The following is an 18,036-nucleotide window of genomic DNA, read 5'->3' on the forward strand; positions in this document are numbered from 1 at the left end:
TATGCTCTATAAATCAATCTGGATATATGAAATCGTCTGACAGTTGTATTATCAGCTGACTATTTAAATTAAGTTTTTCTATTCCCTTACCTCACCTTTGTCTCAGTCATGCTTTGGAATTCATGCTCCTCAGGACATTGTCCTTTTATAATTCCCATGATTGATTTAATTAAAATAATTGTTTGTTTCTTTCTGTTGTTTTTTCATACAAATATTGCCAGTAAAGCAAAGTCCATTTTTGCCTTAGCTCTTTTTCACATAGAAAAATTAGTTTCCATGTAACTATATCATTTCAAGCTTATCTTTTTATTTTAACATAAAGATAATGAAATCAACCATTGATGATGTTAGTCACTCACCATTTAGCTAATATATTTACAGCATAAAAAACTCTTATGTCACATAAAAATCTTAGGTTACTATTACATAGCTAAAAGAATTGTGGCACACAGAAGGTAAGTTTTATAGTCATATTTTAAGACATCATTATTACAAAAGGATTTTATATTAAACTGTTTAATAATTCAAATTTATATACCCTTTTCATAGTTTTTGGCCAAGCAGATCAAGATATTGAAGGGAAAAGGAAGGGAAAAAATCAGGGAATATTATTAAGTTGCAAAGCAACTTTATAAAATTTTAGAATCGACAAAAAATGAAGATTGATGGCATAGATGCTGTCTTGAGCTGGTTTCCTTTCTCATTCAGCTCATTCTTTTCTAGTTCCGTTTCTTACTGTTACCTTTACTTTCTCCCTTCCCTCCCCAAACATGGGGTACTCGGTAGGATGTTTTGAAATAAAGCCGTAAGCAAACACATCAATTGCTCCAAAGCCAAATGAATCGGCAGGACAAGGAACAGGGCAAAGCCTGCTGCTGTCTCTGCATCAAAGGTTCACGTAGGTTAAAAATTCAGTGGCTCATAACCAAATTTCCCAATGTCAGTGTCTGGAAAGGAGAAGCAGAAAGAATTTTGAGGTTAACAGACAAAGTTTGTTTCATTAAATCAACAACAAGCCCAGGAGCTGCCGGCCTTTAGGTGCCCGTTGTGCCAGCCCAGCCACGCCACGAGCCCTCCTTTCGGCTTGTTCCTCCGAGGGGCAGAAGCTCACAACAGCTCGCCAGAGCCCAGCCTCCTCTGCACCCCTCCTGTCTGCTAATTACCGCCGAGCAGAAAGAGTAATTAAGGCAAACACCTTCACTGCCTTCACGTTCACTTCTTGTCATTGCTCTAATGAGGTTCGTGACGCTGCTGCCTCCACTTCATCTTCTCTGTGAATTCCGTATCATATGTCACGAGTGCATGATGTGCAGTTTGTGAACTGCTGTGTTCACACAGAGAAGAGCCTGATCTCGACAATTTCTTCATGTGCAGCAAATTAAAGCTGTGCACCCAGGTCTGCTGCCACAGGATCCAGCGGGGAGCTCCCCGCAGAGCTAACCCTGCTGCTTGCCAGCCTGCGTGTCTCAGCCTCTGCTTAGCACCTGCACTTAAAGGCAGCACCTACATTATATATAATATATATATTTTTGTGACTGGGACAATTCTCTAAATAAATAAACTAATTAATTAATTTCTTTTACTTCATATGCCCTGATTTTCTTTAAATTGGAGATTCCCGCTCCCTAGGAGAGACTCATTAGTGCATTTCGTGCTTTTAAAAATGAGCTCAGAGCTGGAGCTTCAGACCCCGCATGTACTTCATCTGGGCTATTTGATTTTTTAAAAAGAATCTATTTAAAAAGTCAGCAGGTTCTTTTAAATAAATGAGCCGAGTGACCACTTACCCCTACAAAGCAAGAGGGTCAGAATGCGGCCTGGTAATTACAAACATTGTGAAATTCATTTAGTTATTCAGAGCAGAGAAGTTTTCCAATTTATTGCTTAATTTTAGTAGAGTGCAAACCCATATGACTATAAATAAAACTGACTACAGCAAAAAATGTTGTCTTGGCTATCTTTTAGGAAAAGAAACCGTGTCCATTTAAATAGTGCCCAAACAAAATCGTCTCGATAAGATTTCTTCAGTTTGTTCATCTGTAATTCATCTGTGTTTTTATTATTCTACTTACTAATAAAGCTACTCATTCTGATTGCTGCCTAGTCTTATTAGAAAAATCTGGTTTTAATCAGTATTATGATTTAATTATGAATTATTAAGAAGAAGCCTCTTAGCTTGATAGCTGCAGAGAATATCTAAGTCAGAATCAGAGCACTGTGTGGGCTGAAAAGGACCTGGAAGAGGAAATATTTTTCCTAAGCTGCAGATACAAAACTCTAATGGTATATCTGGATTGCTGTGGGAATGAAAATGTCTCTCTTAAAACATTTTAAAAGGTCAGCTACACCTCCACACTATGAACTAATTATATAATCCTGTGTTGGCATGGATATTTTGTGACAGAAGCCTTGCAAATAGATGATTATTTTCAGTTATAAAAGAGAGCTAATTTCATTATTTTGTTCTCAAATAAAATAAAATATTTTTTCTAAGGAGAAACGTAGCTTTCAGCATTTAAAGCTATATATTTTATTAATAAATATTGCTCTGTGATAAATATGTGTCCAAGGATGTAGCTCATTTGCAGTTAGGGATAGCATTTACTAAAGAAAACATATAGATATTTTCTCCTTCAAGGTTTTATTCTCCCGAAACTGGTAAAGGACTGATTTTAATAACCAAGTGTGAGAGTCATCATTCATCAGTTTGCCATTTTAAAGTACAGCACGTATGAGGGCTTGCAAACGTAACATAATAGGAATATTTGTGCTGCCAGATAAATTCAGCTGTGCCTCCAGTGCATGATTGCGGGGCAGAACTGTGGGTATATTAATTTCAAAGGACTGTGGGTAACAGTCCAAAAAGGAAAATAATGTATAACATTTTTTAGATCCTTTTTTACTATGTTGTGCTTCATGTAAAATGGTCTTTATTATTGCTGTTATTCCGTGAGATCTTTCACTCCTCTTGCTACCTACGTGGCAATCTTGCCCTAATATTTAGCTGGGAGAGGACTCAGCACACTAAGGGTGACGTGGTTGTGCTTTGCAGATCCCATTCCTGGCAGAGGGCATCCGCATTCATGGGGAGAAGGTGACAGAAGCACTGAGGCCATTCCATGAGCGGATGGAGGCTTGCTTCAGGCAGCTAAAAGAAAAAGTAGAAAAACAGTACGGTGTCCGAGCTGTGGTAAGTTGCCTGCTAACTTCATGCTTGAAACAGATGTGGAATTTCTGTGAAACACAGGCAATTCTGTTTTTCTCCGTTTTAATTCTCGCTGATTAAAAAGGTGATGGTGATGCAGGATGGGCTGGTTGTTCTCTGGTCAACACTTGAAACCATCAAATCATTAAATATGTAAATATTTAATATCATTAAAGATGCTGTAGATGTTCAGAAAGCCTTGGTACTTTGATTTGCTAGCATAGGAACAATTTCTAAATAGCCTGTTCCTTGAAAATCCAGATAATTTTCTGGATTCTTCCAGAAAATTCTTCAGTATTCTGTTTTTCAGGAATTGTTCAAAAAGTAAATCTCTACCTGAGATGAAATGGCACAATTATTCTGGAGCCAAATGTCACCTTCCTGTTGATGTAGTTCCTTTTCAGGACCTATGTCAGGGTCTACAGCGATGTGCAGCCTGCATCTTGGATTTTCACACACTCTGGCACCACCCTACATGTGGGCTGCTGCTACTTAATGATTAAGCTGCTACTTAATGAGATCTGTTAGTGCTGGCGTTGATGATTTTGTCATTCCAGCAAGTGATTTTCAGTTTCTGCTTCATCTTTAAGTCCCAGACAAGAAGTTGGTGGTGTTTCCAATGAGGTGGTGTTTTGCTTTTTGAGTGTTAACCATGGGGAAGAAGGCCAAAAGCCTGCAAACAGCTTCTCAGTTGAGAATATAATTGATAATTTTGTCAAAAGCTGTACAAATTGCATGCTATTGTGTGAATGAGTTTTAAAAAGCCAGGACTTAAGAAGCAAGTGGTTGGAGTTGCTTTAGGGCTGCAGGTGCAGACCCGATGTCCTAACAGTGCATTGCAGACTGCTGGGTTAGTTTTATCTTTATCTACTGGTAGTACTGACAATGATGTTGTAAATGTGCTATAATTCATAGGTTTATTTGTGAAATTGCAGTAGTTTGTGGAAGTAGCATATGCAGTGTTTATCTTCTACCTTGTTACTGCTCCGGAATACAAAGGATGTTCGTGTATTTACCAGAAAATAGACTCATATATCCTCTAATGCAGGGGAAGCCAGCATATCGTGTGCCAAGGTACTTGCAGTCTGCCTGCAGTCTGATAACAAGGCATATGGTGAAAGAGCTTCAACTTTCTGCTCAGCCTCAGTGGGATTTACTGCATCCTTGGCTATGAAAGGGGCCAGGAAGATGCTGCAGCAGACAGGGCAGCAAAGCGAGCCCAGTGCCATTCCTCTTTGAGAACCCAAAACCTCAAAACCTCAGTGCAATAGTATATGCCAGAGAAAATCTCTTCCTTCAGAGATTAATTTTTTTTTTCCCTATAGCAGTGACATTTTTTTTAACGATGAGATCTTATGTGGAACTTGCCAGTCTTTATAGCATCCTTCTAAGTGCTCTTCCATTTATAGTCCTTCAAATCCCATCTTGCTAATATACTAAGGTAGAGAAAAGATCAAATAACAATTTATTCCCAAGGAAAACAGACATAATTGACATTAATGATGCTTGCATGTCAGTCACTTCAAAAATACACATTTACATCATCAGGGAGATGACTGGAAAGTCACACACAGGTGGTGTTATCTTTCTCATTTCCTTCTACCCACCAGTAAGAATTGTCAGGATTGATGGAGTTTTATTGCTTCTGTCTTCCTTGTACAGTGCCAATTTACCAGTAGTTGACAGGGTGGAAAATCTACCTGTAATTAAACAGCATGAGATTTTTATTTGTTGACTGAAAGAGTTCAATTATTTTATGCATATATCAGTTATTAATGACTGACAAAGCTTGGATAAATATTCAGAATTCTGAAATTGTCTGCATCAAAAAAAAAAAATAATCTTTCATATATTTTCTTCTTACCCTCGATGTCACTCTGTAAATTGGCTCTCTTGACGTAAAGCTCCTCTTACTGGTGTGGTTTTTTGTTTGTTTTGTTTTGTTTTTTAAAAAACACCTCAATTTCTTTTAAATATACTGACATGGCAGACACTTCAATTGCAGAGATGGGTTAAAAAAAGTGTTTGTAAAAAGCTCCTTTTTAAAGCTCAGGCTTAAAAAAAAAAAAAAAAAAAAAAAGTAAATTCCATCGAAGCAAATGAATATCAGAATATGTTTAAAATTCTACGTGCACTTATAAATAAGAATATAAATATTTCCTCTGATTCCTTTAAATTGATTTTCTTTAGAATTGTTTTCTTTGTTGTTAAATACAATGCATAATTAAATAATACAACATTCCACATGGAAAATAAATATTGAACCTTTCTGCATTACTTTTGGTAGCCAGATACCAGTTACACTGTGATTTAAGAAGCAAGATTTTTTATTATGATTCTTTTATTGTAGCCTTCAAGTCTGGATGACAGACGAGGCAGTCGGCCAAGGTCCATGGTGAGATCGTTCACGATGCCATCATCTTCAAGACCCCTCTCTGTTGCCTCGGTGTCTTCTATCTCCTCAGACAGCACGCCTTCTCGACCTGGCTCAGATGGGTGAGTAAGGAATATTCATTCAGGGCTTAACTTTGTAAAGCAAGACCTTAGGTTTTTAGGATTGTCACCACCCCACCACACAAACAAAATACACACAGACTAAAAAGATTTTTAAATGAAAATAAATGTAATGCTGTTCTTTGTGGTGTTAAAAACAAAGGAAAAGAAAAACCTCTAAGTCTTCAACCAAAATCCCCAAACTAACAGGAGATAAGTTGTGCCCTTTTTTGAACTACTGCAAGTGTAATTGTTTGGAACTGATCGTGTGCAACCTATGTGATGAGACGTGTCTTCAGCCAGTCTTGTAGCGGTAAACAGGTGTAGCTTGGGAGAAGGAAGGGATTAGCTAACTGCTCAATCATTTCTTCTCACTCTTGCTGCCAGAGGGAAAGCTGCTTATGGCAAGATTGTACTTCAAGAGTTATCAAGATATTTCACATGAGAACTGGGAATTCTGTTGATAAGCCCTGTCTCACAGTCGCATCCCTCAAAAGAAATAATCTGTTTTCTTTCCACTCAGCCTCAGAGCTCCCTTCTCCCTCTTCCTCCCCCCAGGCACATTCGTAACCCAGAAACTCAATATTTGACCAAGGCGGCAGTTTTCTAAAAGCCTCCTAAAGGACTGCCAACATGCAGAGATGCACTAGAAATGTTAGTGTCCCTTGTGCACCTTCAGAGGGAGTTATTGCCTGACTAGAGAGTAAAAGCATCAAGTAAAATTAAATACAGCACCTAAGGACCAACATGATACTTACCTTGATTACAAACAGTTTATGTACACATTGGGAACGAACTGCAAACAGAGCACAGTTCAGATCTCATTACATTCCCCTCTGTAACACATACATGATGAATCATGTTTATGGAAACGCAGGACAGCAGAGATGTTCAAGCACTTTCACTAATTCAGCTGTGGGAGTTGCCTTGCTGGAACTTGTGCATGCCTGCCATCCCAGGCTAACGGGCAACTTCATTTTATCTCAGAAGTAAAATGTTTTTGTTCCTTTTCTGTTTCTCATCTTTAATTTGCTCCCTTCCTGCCTCAACCTCTTTCTCTTTTTCCCTTCAAAATCTTTATATGTATCTTACTTTCTCCACTGAAAGCTACTTTCATAATTTTTGCATCTCCATCCCAGCATTGTTGCAGTGCGTGTCACTTAGCAAATTTGGAGGATCTCATGAGTCCACTCAATGTGTAAAACCAATACTCACAAAGATCACAGTGCAGCTCAGATCCTGCCCTGAGCATGGGGCAATACACCTTTAATACACATGAGGAAGGCAGAACAAATACCAGCACTTAGAAGAACTGAGAAAATGCTCATTTGCTGGAGCAGGAGGAGAAAAATCATCAGATTTAAGAAACATACTGTAAGACTTCTAAAATGCAAGTGACAGGAAGGATGATGTGAGTGCTGTGTCACTACTGACTTGGAAGGAGTTTACATGGCTTACTCATATCTGCTTGGGTTTATGTCAGTTGATCCATCTTATACTCCATATCCCCACCCTTCAGGATAGGTTACTTACGAGATTAGAGATGGATCTGTGAAAAAAACAATTAAAAATGGAGCTGGCTGTCTTACCAAATCACCCACCTTGTATTTTACGCTGCTGCCCAGCTTCCCCTGCTTTAGAGCTTTTAAACAGTAAAAAGTCAAAGCAGACGTCGACACGGTGTGTTTTACAACTCCCAGCTCTATGTATAAATAAACCTCTGACTTTAAGAAAAGACCTTTGGGTTATTCTCTGCTTAAAATGGGCCCGTGGCAGTAGAGATAGGAGCACTTAGAGGCACGAGCTGGGAGATGGGAAGGCCCAGGCTGCCCGTGTGTCTTGCTGTAAGTTGAAAGTCCTCATGTACTTCCAGCACATGTGTGGCGTGCTGGCCCATTTGTATCACTGATACACCACGTACAAATAATTAATAGCACTAATAATAGGAATGCCTAGAAGGGAAGCAATTAATCACTGTGTGAAGAATGGCAATTCTTCCTGCAAACCTGCAAGCTGCCCGCAATGCGCGGCCACGTGCGGGGGGCTGTCACCGCCATCCAGCACAGCACGGCCCTCAGAAACAGCCAAAATGCACGACTCAGGAGGCTAAAATAAATGCACACTGTCAAGGGAGCTGCAGTCTGTTCCAGGCTTTGTCACTGACCTGCTTTGCAGCCCCAGGCAAGTCATTCCCGTCCTTTACTCTGTCTGTAAAATGGGATGTAAGATATTTTGTGAAGCATGTTGACACTGAGAGATAAGAAGCTCCGTCTAGCAACTAAGCTTGCAATTTTGTCTCCCAGCTCGTATGAATTTGGCTCCTGTTATGAGGGCAATGACTCAGGGGCTGTTGCTGCAGGTACTTTTCTGAGTATCTTTTCATCAAATGAGCCTAATTGTGCTGAAATTAAAGGGCCTTTAGTGCTTGAAACAACAATAGCAACAACAACAAACAAGTAGTCACAAGGTAACATAATATAGATTTTTTTTTCTGCTGGATATTGCTGATGATTAGGATAAATTCCCTGTGAATTATATGAAGTGTGAACCCACCCCCCAGCATTACACTGTTAGTAGTCTGGCTTATGTGGGTGCATCATCATGGCAACATAAATAATTTTCCAAAATAACAAGATAAGCAACTTTCCTTTGGTTGACTGTTGTTGGGATTTTATTTGTTTGTTGTTTTTTTTTTTGTGGTTTGATTTTTCTGATACACTGACTTGTGACATCCTCTTAATTTCTGTTAGAATAATTTTAACTGGGTTCTGATTTTACTAGTATGTTAAGTTAATAGTATAAATTATAAAACACTTTAGGTCTAGCTAAGAATCTTTTAGCTAGTTAAGAGCAAAATGTCTCTTTGCCTTTTATTTAAACTAGTCATTAAAAAGGTGAGATAAAAGAATGGTTCCTTTAAATTACCGAGCGAACAATTAGCTTAAAAGGGTTCCAATATTATTTAGAATAGTCTTTCCTTATAAAATAAAAACTATTGTTGAAAAACTGAAGTTTTACTTTAAAAATTCATTAAAGCCCTAGGGTATTTTTTTTTCTTTGAAGACAAAAAGTTGTGTATTGTAGAAATTTCAGAGGTGATGGTGGTGGTGTACCAGCCATGCATGTATTCACATCTGAAGTAGATGGCTTTGGGTGTGGAACAGTCCAGGTGGGAAAACATCCGCTCCTTGGCAAATAACCTGGCCCTTAGTTACTGTCAGAAAGATCATTCTTGAGTTTCTCTGTAATATCAGAACACTCTGAGCTCCTCATTCCTGTCTCCTCTTCATCACTTCATGCTGTAGGTGAATATATCTGTGCATACCCATGTCAGATATACCCTAGTCCTGTGTAATTACTGAAAGAAAGTTATTGTGTCTGTGGTTAAACCTCTATACTTCATACTTCAGTGCAACGACTGGTACAGATGTGATGCTTTTTTGCTTTTCCATGAAAACAGACTGTAATTTGGATGAGTTACAAGCATTAGAAAGCTTGTTGTGTTGTACACATTCAACAGAAGCTCACTACACCACTAAAAAACAATTTCTCAGCAGTTATTCCTTTTGTAGGGAATAAGTATATCCCCTTCCTCCACCAAAACAAAAACAAAACTAACAAAAAAAAATGCCTGTTGTGGTGCCACCATATGTATCTTGGACTCATTTTTATATAACCACTTCCAGTGAAATTCAGGAGTTTGTGTACCTGTGAAATAGCAAATATACTAGAGAGCAGGGAAATATGTTATTGGTCCTTCAGCAGTTCTGCAGTAAATTTTAAAGTGAGACAATAACGATTGTTCTGACCTTCTGCCCACACATTTTCTCTCCAATAGAGTTTTACTGATTAGCAAATCATCTTTAACTAAAGTGAGGCTTTGGGGACTATGAAAATTAAAATCAGGTGTTTTGAAAATTGTATTTTATTGATCTATTGAACAATTTTCCTTAGGTTTGTGCTTGAGCCCCTCCTGCCAAAAAAGATGCATTCTAGGTCTCAAGATAAATTGGACAAGGATGACCTAGATAAGGATAAGAAAGAAAAGAAGAAGGAGAAACGGAACAGCAAGCATCAAGAAATATTTGATAAAGAATTTAAACCTACTGATATTTCTCTGCAGCAGTCTGAAGCAGTGATCCTTTCAGAAACGGTAACTTTATTAACACACAATGCTTTATCCTCTTCTGAGCAGTGTTCTTTCTGGTTTTAAACAAAAATGTGGGTATTTACAATTTTTAAATCAAAAATACCTCATAGGGAATACACTTTAACATTAATACATTTCCAAATGAATGAGAAATACAGATTTTATTTACAGTGTAAAAAATCATGGTATCTTATATAAAAATCTTACCAAAAGGTATATATGGCTATTTGGCGAAAGGACCAGATGATATATCCTAAGTAAAATAAATGCTTCCGTTTTAGCAGCCTTCTGAATTTATGGTTCCCAGTAGACTGTGATGGGTTTTCTCATATTTCAGCTGACTACTGCAAGACACTTTTGGTGGAAATGTTACAAGGTCATTCCGTGCATGGAATTACGTACTCTTGAAAGACTATTTTAAGCAGAAAATCGTAAGCAATTCCACCAGTGGCTGTGTATAAGCATATTAACTACAGGGCATATCTCGTTTAAACCCTCTCTTCTTGGTGTATATTTAATTCACTGAAACTATCCTGAAGGCTTAGGTAACTTCAGAAGTTTTAGTTCTGAAATGAACTAAAGCCCATCCTAAGCTGGAGCAGGGATTTCATGAACTAAGTGTAACCTCTGAATCTCTGGCTGGACATTTGTTTTGAGGCCAATAGTTTAAAACTTGCCCTCAAGAAATAAATGTAATGCTCTTTTAAAGATTTGCACATGTGCTAGTAGAGTCAACTTTTAATTCAGTGAATTCTGTCATTGGTCTTTCTGTCATTTACATTGGGCTTTGGAAACGATTCCTCTCCGCCCTTGATGTCCTCTACCTCCTTCTGCTTGGTATTTGTAGCTGAGTATTGCTTAGATGTTCAGCCATAGTTCCTGTGTTCTCTGGATTTGCTCTTTCTTTTCCATCCAGAGATAATCTAATCTCTCAGATGTGTCTCCTGACATCAGGGAAGATCAGAGCCTTATTCTGTCTGATATGGCCGTGGGCCCTGTATTAGCTTAGCACAAACTCAGATAAAATCCCTGTGCATCCCCCAGGCTTTTCACCCAAACTCCTTTGAAGTCAGTGACAATTTTCCCATTGATTTCAGTAATTTTGGGATCAGTCCTGGTTTGTTTAAATGGATATTGCTCCTATCAAAACCAGTTTTCAGAGAGCAAATACATTGTGCATAAATACCCGTGCCTCATCTTTTGCACACAATGCTTTCTACTCTAGAGGTGTTAGGCACGTTGCAGCAGTCCTGTTTTGTCTAAACCTGAACATTGCAGTGGCAGGGCTTGCACTCACACCTCCCAGATCCCTAACAGACTAGCGGAGTTTGTGGGAGAAGAGCCACAAGAGAAGGAAGTTTTATTTTGGAGCAGCTCAGTCAGATTTGCACAGAACCCCAGGACCAGATGGGAGGCATCCAAGGATGGTGCAAAAGCTGGCTGATGTCAGTGCAAGGTCACTGCCATCTCTGGGAGGTCTTGGATATCAGAGAAGTTTGCTTATGACTGGAGAAATGCAAACGCTGACTGCACCTGCATGCAAGAAGGGCAAAGCAGGCTGACTGGGGATCTGCAGTCTGGTCAATCAGCTCACCTCAAACCCTGTGAAAATCACAGAGGAAACCTTCTGGAAGCCCTTCCCAAGTGCACAGAAGACAAGAAGGTGATGGGAAGCAGCCTGCATCTGTTTGCCAAAGGCAGGCTCATTTACTTCTGAAGACTCATCCTTTTACACCATCAAGCTAGTGCCATTCGCTGCCAGTTTCAGTGGATAAAGTTTACCCCTCCAACCTCTTTGAATTCACATCCCTATATGTATTCCTACTCGTTTTAACTCTTCACTGGCCGTGCTGTGCATGTTGTGAGAACCTCTCTAATCACTGGACCTCAGCAGCATGAAAGGAAAGCAGCACAGCATTCCTGGGCCGGTGTCTGCTGGAGGCAGAGATCTTAAAACCTGGAAAGGGGGCATCGAAACCCTTCCAGGCACATTCCCATTTGTCATCTGAGGAGGAGAAACGAACAAAAACCAACAAGAGTTTTCCTCTCTTCCCCTAGTTGAGATCTTTCAGTGCATGACTGGTATGACTAATTTTCCCCTGGTTATAGAGAAGGAAGGAAATTAAATGTCAGAATTAGTTACTCACAGTTACTCTGAGCTTCTTGAAATCCACAGATCAATAATAAGAAATGCAGTTTAATGGTAAGAGGAAAAAGCCTCCTTCCTAAGTATCTGCAAACTACTAGAAAGAGCTCCAAAATGACCAGGTCAATTTTTAATGCCTGGTGTTAATGTGGTTCGTTTTCTCTAGTATATGAAATAGAGGAAACACTCGAGATTGGTTTACAGAGTGGTTGTACAATTCCCCTTGCTGTCTTCAGGAATTTTGGAAAGATAATGTCAAGTAGTTTAAAGATAAAATTTGTCTTCTGTTAAAATTGCTGCACTCGGGAGAGATATGTCCCCTATTAATTATATAGAGGAGAAATCATTATCTTTTGTAAGAACTCAAATTGTCCATTGTTCTACTTTTGTGGGCTGCGTTTTGTACAAGTTCCCTTTTTAAAGTCAAAATTACTCCCAAAGCAATGGTTCTGCTGTGCTTTATAAAGGAAAAGGCATTTTGATTTCTCTTGTACTGGGACCTTGGAATTAGGAAGTTTGCTAGCTTAAAAAAAAAGAAAAAAAGAGAGGAAAAAAAAAAGAAAAGATGATGGAATGGGAAAGTGAAATACTTTCTTTTTTTTCTGAAAAAAGTTGGAACCAAAGACTGATGATAATTTGAAATTAAAACATATATTTAAAGAGCTTTTGTAGTGAGATTTTAATCTGCTATTAGTTGCTGTAATATTTCATATTATAGTTACTGGACTCCTTCCACTGAGAATTTTAGAAGTGACTTGTAGCATTGCTAATTCACTTAGCATATTGCTCTTATTTTGTGAAGTTTCTAACAGAATTTCAACTCTGACTTCTAAAATACTTGGAGGTTTTTGCAGCAGAAGACGTTCTTTTCCTTAGTACCATGACAATTTATAGGCACCTCCAAGAAAATGGATGGAAGAGTACCAGCCAGCTTGGGTTTGTCGGTGCCAGATCAGGTCCAACCCTTCTTACTTCTTCATGCAGCAGAGCAGGAGGCTCAGCAGGCACCTGATGTGCTCATTTCAATGTGCCTCCTCGCACATCTCACCCAACATTCACACCAAGACTGGGTGATGTAGCCTAGCAGAAGGTGATGCTGAAGAACACATAGCGACCTGGAAGACCTGCAGTCAGCATTAGCATGGGTGAGGCAGAGTAAATGAGAACCCACAGTGGGTTTGGACAGTGGGATTTATCAAAATAATCTGTGTAGCATGCAGTGTGTTCAGCCTTGTCATTGTCATGTAAGAGGACAGCAGCCCCATCACACTGCTGCTCTGTCAGATACCATGCCGTCAAATGCAATGGATATTTCTGTCACTGGGGTGCACTTTCTTATGCAGGAACTTATTTTTTACCAATTAAATAAATCTTCCTGGAAGAACATGAGAAGATTATACAGTTGTGTATGTGGAACCATTTTCTCTAGTTATATGGTTAAATACTTTTTTTTTTTTTTCAGATTTCTCTGTACTTGTAATGAATTTTCTGACTGATCAAAACCCAAACTCTAATTACAGAGATCTTGTACTGCTCTGATCTTATCAAAAGATAAATTAAATGCTTTGGTATGTGAAGATCATCAGTAATGTCTTTATAGTTTTCTGGAGATTTATATCTTCTTTTAAGTGTCACATAAACTTCTTTAACATAAATTCTCTTTGTTAGTTCTTTGATTCCAGAGGCTGATAGCAAATCTAACACTGAGGCCAGGTATTTAACAGACCGTTCGAAAGCTTATGTTAGTAATCAGAATAATAGGCTGTACATTTTATTGATTTAGTGACATCTAACATTGCTCGCCATTGATCTCGCCTTTGTCAGACTAAAAAAAATTAGCAATGGGTTCATTATGGATTAGCAGTCTCCAAAGAGTTCATATTCCCTAGCAGAACCATGGTGTATATGAACCTTAAGAAAAGAAACAAGCTAGTCAGTCATATAAGAAGTTAAAATTTATTTTAGTTAAGTAGCCATGAACCAGGTTAACTTGTAAACTTGATTTTATGTTTTATTTTATTTTATTTTTGTCTTTTACTCGCATTGGAGGTTTCCTGATCAACTAGTACATTTTTCTTAGTTGCTTTTTTTGTAATTTTATACCTCTGAGAAAGCAATTACTGTGCTTATCCATTCCACTAAAAATATGCTTGAAAAGATCTTGAAAGAAACCTTTGGAGTCTTTGGGACTTGAATTTTAATATCAGGCAAACTTCTGAAAGGTTAATCGGAGGTCTTTGTGAAAAAAAGTTGCGTACTTTGAGAGCCTTCTAAGAGAAATTACCATAGAGACCTTTATGCAAGCCCCTCTAGGTTTTGTTTCTGAAAATATAAGGAGGTACTCTTGTACTCTTCTCCTTCACCATTGTCATTGGTGAAATGACAAAATTATTCAAAAAGCACGAATTTCTTGCAGCTTCCATTTTGCCCTAATGCATCACCTTGGCAATCCTTCCCATCTTAACTTTAGGCTGTGGCTCCATTTTCTGTGCGCTCCTTAGAATTAACAAGTTGCTTTCCTCACTGTGATTGATGGAAATGTGGGGGACAGCGGATGGGAAAGAAACAGTAGAGTTCAGAATCAAACTTAATGAATCACTTATTCAATTATTGCAATATTAGTTGCTCATAAGATTACAAGTATCATTTCAGGCTTTCTGATGGAGAAGTTAAATGGCTTTTGAAGTGAAACGAGGTATATTTCAGTGAATTAAATATAAGCACAAGAGTTTATATTTTTTGAGCATGCAAACAATTAGAGAGGGAGATTTTAAAGGAAAGTATAGCCATGTGAGAAGAAAGAAAAGATTCTGAATGTCATACAGTCATGTAGGCTTACTTACCTTACTTATAACTGTAACATGCTAAGCAAGTGTTTTGGGATTTGGCTCATTGCTTCAGAAAAATATGCAAGGCTATAGGAAGGTGTATGCATTAAGTCTCATTGCTATTCCTGGGAAGACAGGAAGAGCATTTCGAGCTGTAAAATACTGCATTAAATCAGAGGAGTTGTATGTTATCATTGCCCTGTTGCTGTTGAGGAAGTACTGGGAAAACACAGCAGTCACAAAGTCGGCTGCTCAGTAACGTGTATTCCTTTACCATCTAACCTTGATGAGCTGTGGTGGTCAGTATCCACTTATATTCATGCCATGTTGCAGGGAAACAATGGGGATTTTCATTGTTTTTGTCCCTGTGCAGATCAGCCCTCTACGACCACAGAGACCAAAAAGCCAGGTCATCAACGTCATTTCAAGTGAAAGGCGCTTCTCCGTCTCTCCTTCGCCTCCCAGCTCCCAAGTGACACCACCCCCAATAACTCCGCGGACAAAACTTTCTTTCAGCATACAGTCCAGTAAGTCTTTAATTACGTTTTGTTTTCCCAGAATATTTTTTGCAGAATAACTTCCTACGGGGAATTGTGTTTCCTGAGCATCATGTTCACCATCACGCTTTGGGATGAGTTCTTACAGTTTATTTTTTTCCCATCACCATGGGATGTCTTTTTCAGGACTAGGAACAATTTACCCCTTAACCTGGCATTTACCAACAACAAAAATCATTTAAACATTTTACAAAAGCAAAATTGTTGCATTGGAAAAGTTTATTTTCCTTTTCATATAATCAACAATTGCATAGATATTTAATAATTGTCAGAAATTAGTGTTGAACTTGACTCTGTATTGGATTTGGGATATTTGGGAGCATAAAGGATGAAAAAAACAACCCTGCAATGTAATTGTACCTTAAAAGAATGTTTATTTACTATGTAGTGAGTACAAGCCAAAGGAAAAAAAAAAAAATTCCAATGTTTTAGGGTTTTTTGACATTGAAGTCTATCACTTAGCTGTTCTGTAAAATATCATATGTTTATTTCAGCCTTCAGGAAACCCTACTGCAAATCTGGGTGTAGTACATCACATATTTCCTTTACAATGCTGTTCTCCAAAAACTGATTTTCAGTTTTCAGTTGCTAGCTTGTGATAAATTACCTTTTGGCACATTTACCCAAATGCTAATACACCAGTCAAATGTTAAATATTAGTATAGAGGAGAATAGATTGAGTTTAAATATATATATATATATATTTATATATATAAAAATATATACAAAAGATCTTGTTTGATGGTCATTTTGGTTTATTTACTTTTTTGATACTTAAATACTTTTCCCTTAAATAAGGAGTATTTGGAAAGTTCTTGTTGCCATTTGTCAATATATGTTCTGTAAGCACAGGAATGTTTATTCTACAAATGTACAGCAACAAAACTGTCTTCTAAAAGACATGGGGCTTTGCTTAAATGATTTTGGAACTGTTGGCTACAAAGATATTGTGGAAGAGTTATAAACAAGCTCAAACCAGTTCAATGCTTCCTTTGCTTAGTCAGACACCCTAAACCACTATTTTGATAACTGGGAACTATCTCCTTTCTTTAAATTTTTGATAGCCAAAACTTATGAGTATATAAAAAAAAATGGAAATACAAAGAATTACAGTACATGTACTCCTACAAATAAATAAATAAATAAATGAAAATTGAATTAGATTATTTCTTTCTATATGCAATTTATTAAAAACAACTCAATCTCCTTTTTTAAAAAGGGTCTGAAACTATCATGTGTTTCTGAGAATATTTGCATCCATGTGCTTGAGATTTATGTGCATTACATAAAGTAGGTTCGAGTTACTGCAAAATGTATAGAACTTGTCCATAATTGCCCGAGGGATTACAATGATAATTTTTTTGTGGAATTCCAAGGACAAAGAAGTTACTTCACTACACAAATTGGCTAAAAGCAGTTAATGAGTTGCTAAGCAATATTGCTTGCTTGTTAGCAGGCAGTTTAGGAGAATGGAGTGTAAAATTTGGTCATTAGGTTAAGATGAAAAAAAGTCATCTAACCGATCTCATCGTTCTCAGTGGCACGTGTCCAGTAAAGAGGAAACATTCAAACCATGTTAGTCCGATGAAATGCTTTGAATGATGATAGCAAAATAAAAATGAGGGGTAGATATTTATATAACACGACAGTTTGTGTTTGACACTTTTTTTCCGAAGTTAGCTAGATGACTTTTGGATTTCATTAAACTGAGTGAGAGATTATCTAGTCAGGCCAAATAATTTTATTTTATTTTTTTCATTATAGAGTGCTGTTGTTCTACTAAATAGTTTGGCAAAGTGTTCAGGGCAGTTAAATTTGGCTACTAGAGGGCTGGGAGACTGAATTTATAATGTTTGTCTATACGTGATAGCATGTTGTTGTGCTGATTTTCAGTTTCCACATAAGGAATGTATATAGGGAGACCTAACAGCATGGCTTGCTTACAGTAATGCCCAAAGAAGGTTTCCCTCTAGGGAAGGATCCAGGTTCTGCTTAAGCTACAACTCTAAAGAAAATGACATTTTCCAAACATCTCTCAGCATTACCCTACACTACACTGGGGAAAAAAAGACACCCCTACACTGAGGGAAAAAATAAAAAATGACACACACACACACACCAAACAATAAGTCCATACATACAAGTATAGGTAGGTACATATGAAGTTGTAGATGAGATGTTGCACATATGTCAAGGAGCTGTTTTCTGTGATGTTTATGCTCAAATGTCTGTGATCTTTAAATATACAGCATGGATGGGAAGTGAATACAAAATGAGCAGGGAAGTTCATTTTACGGTTATGTTCTAATGACGGGAGCATAGTAGAAGTAGACTCTGATGGAGGTATATAAAAGAAAGTGCTATGAATACCGGAATGTTTGGGGAATGGAGAAATCCTCTGTGTAGAAAAGGAAGGATGAAAAACAGAAGCTATAGAAAAAGTGATGAGAAATTCAGGTCCTGGAGGACAAACAACACTTTCCAGCTTGATGTAGAAGAAACCACGGAAAGTTTGAAATCCCAAGATGAAAAATATTCTTGGTCCTGATGTAGTGAAAGTTCGAGTGAAAGGATGAAGGGTAAAATTACAGTTTTCAGTGACAAATCAATACACCCTTACAGTTAAATTGTGTTAGCGAGAAGCCATTTTAGAGAAC

The 18,036-nt window shown here is 37.8% G+C and overlaps 1 protein-coding gene across 2 annotated transcripts in view; it reads left to right on the forward strand.

Moving 5' to 3' along the window:
- DOCK1 (dedicator of cytokinesis 1) overlaps window positions 1-18,036 on the forward strand; it is a 258,125-nt gene that overhangs the window by 228,564 nt on the left and 11,525 nt on the right. For both annotated transcript variants that reach the window (XM_084289957.1, XM_084289958.1), the window contains exons 47-50: window positions 3,053-3,190; window positions 5,556-5,701; window positions 9,653-9,851; window positions 15,196-15,349. In XM_084289957.1, coding sequence (XP_084146083.1) covers window positions 3,053-3,190; window positions 5,556-5,701; window positions 9,653-9,851; window positions 15,196-15,349 — 637 coding nt within the window. The remainder of the gene's footprint in view (window positions 1-3,052; window positions 3,191-5,555; window positions 5,702-9,652; window positions 9,852-15,195; window positions 15,350-18,036) is intronic.

The sequence above is a fragment of the Netta rufina genome, assembly GCF_964035555.1.
Source record: "Netta rufina genome assembly, chromosome: 7".
Classification (NCBI taxonomy): domain Eukaryota; kingdom Metazoa; phylum Chordata; class Aves; order Anseriformes; family Anatidae; genus Netta; species Netta rufina.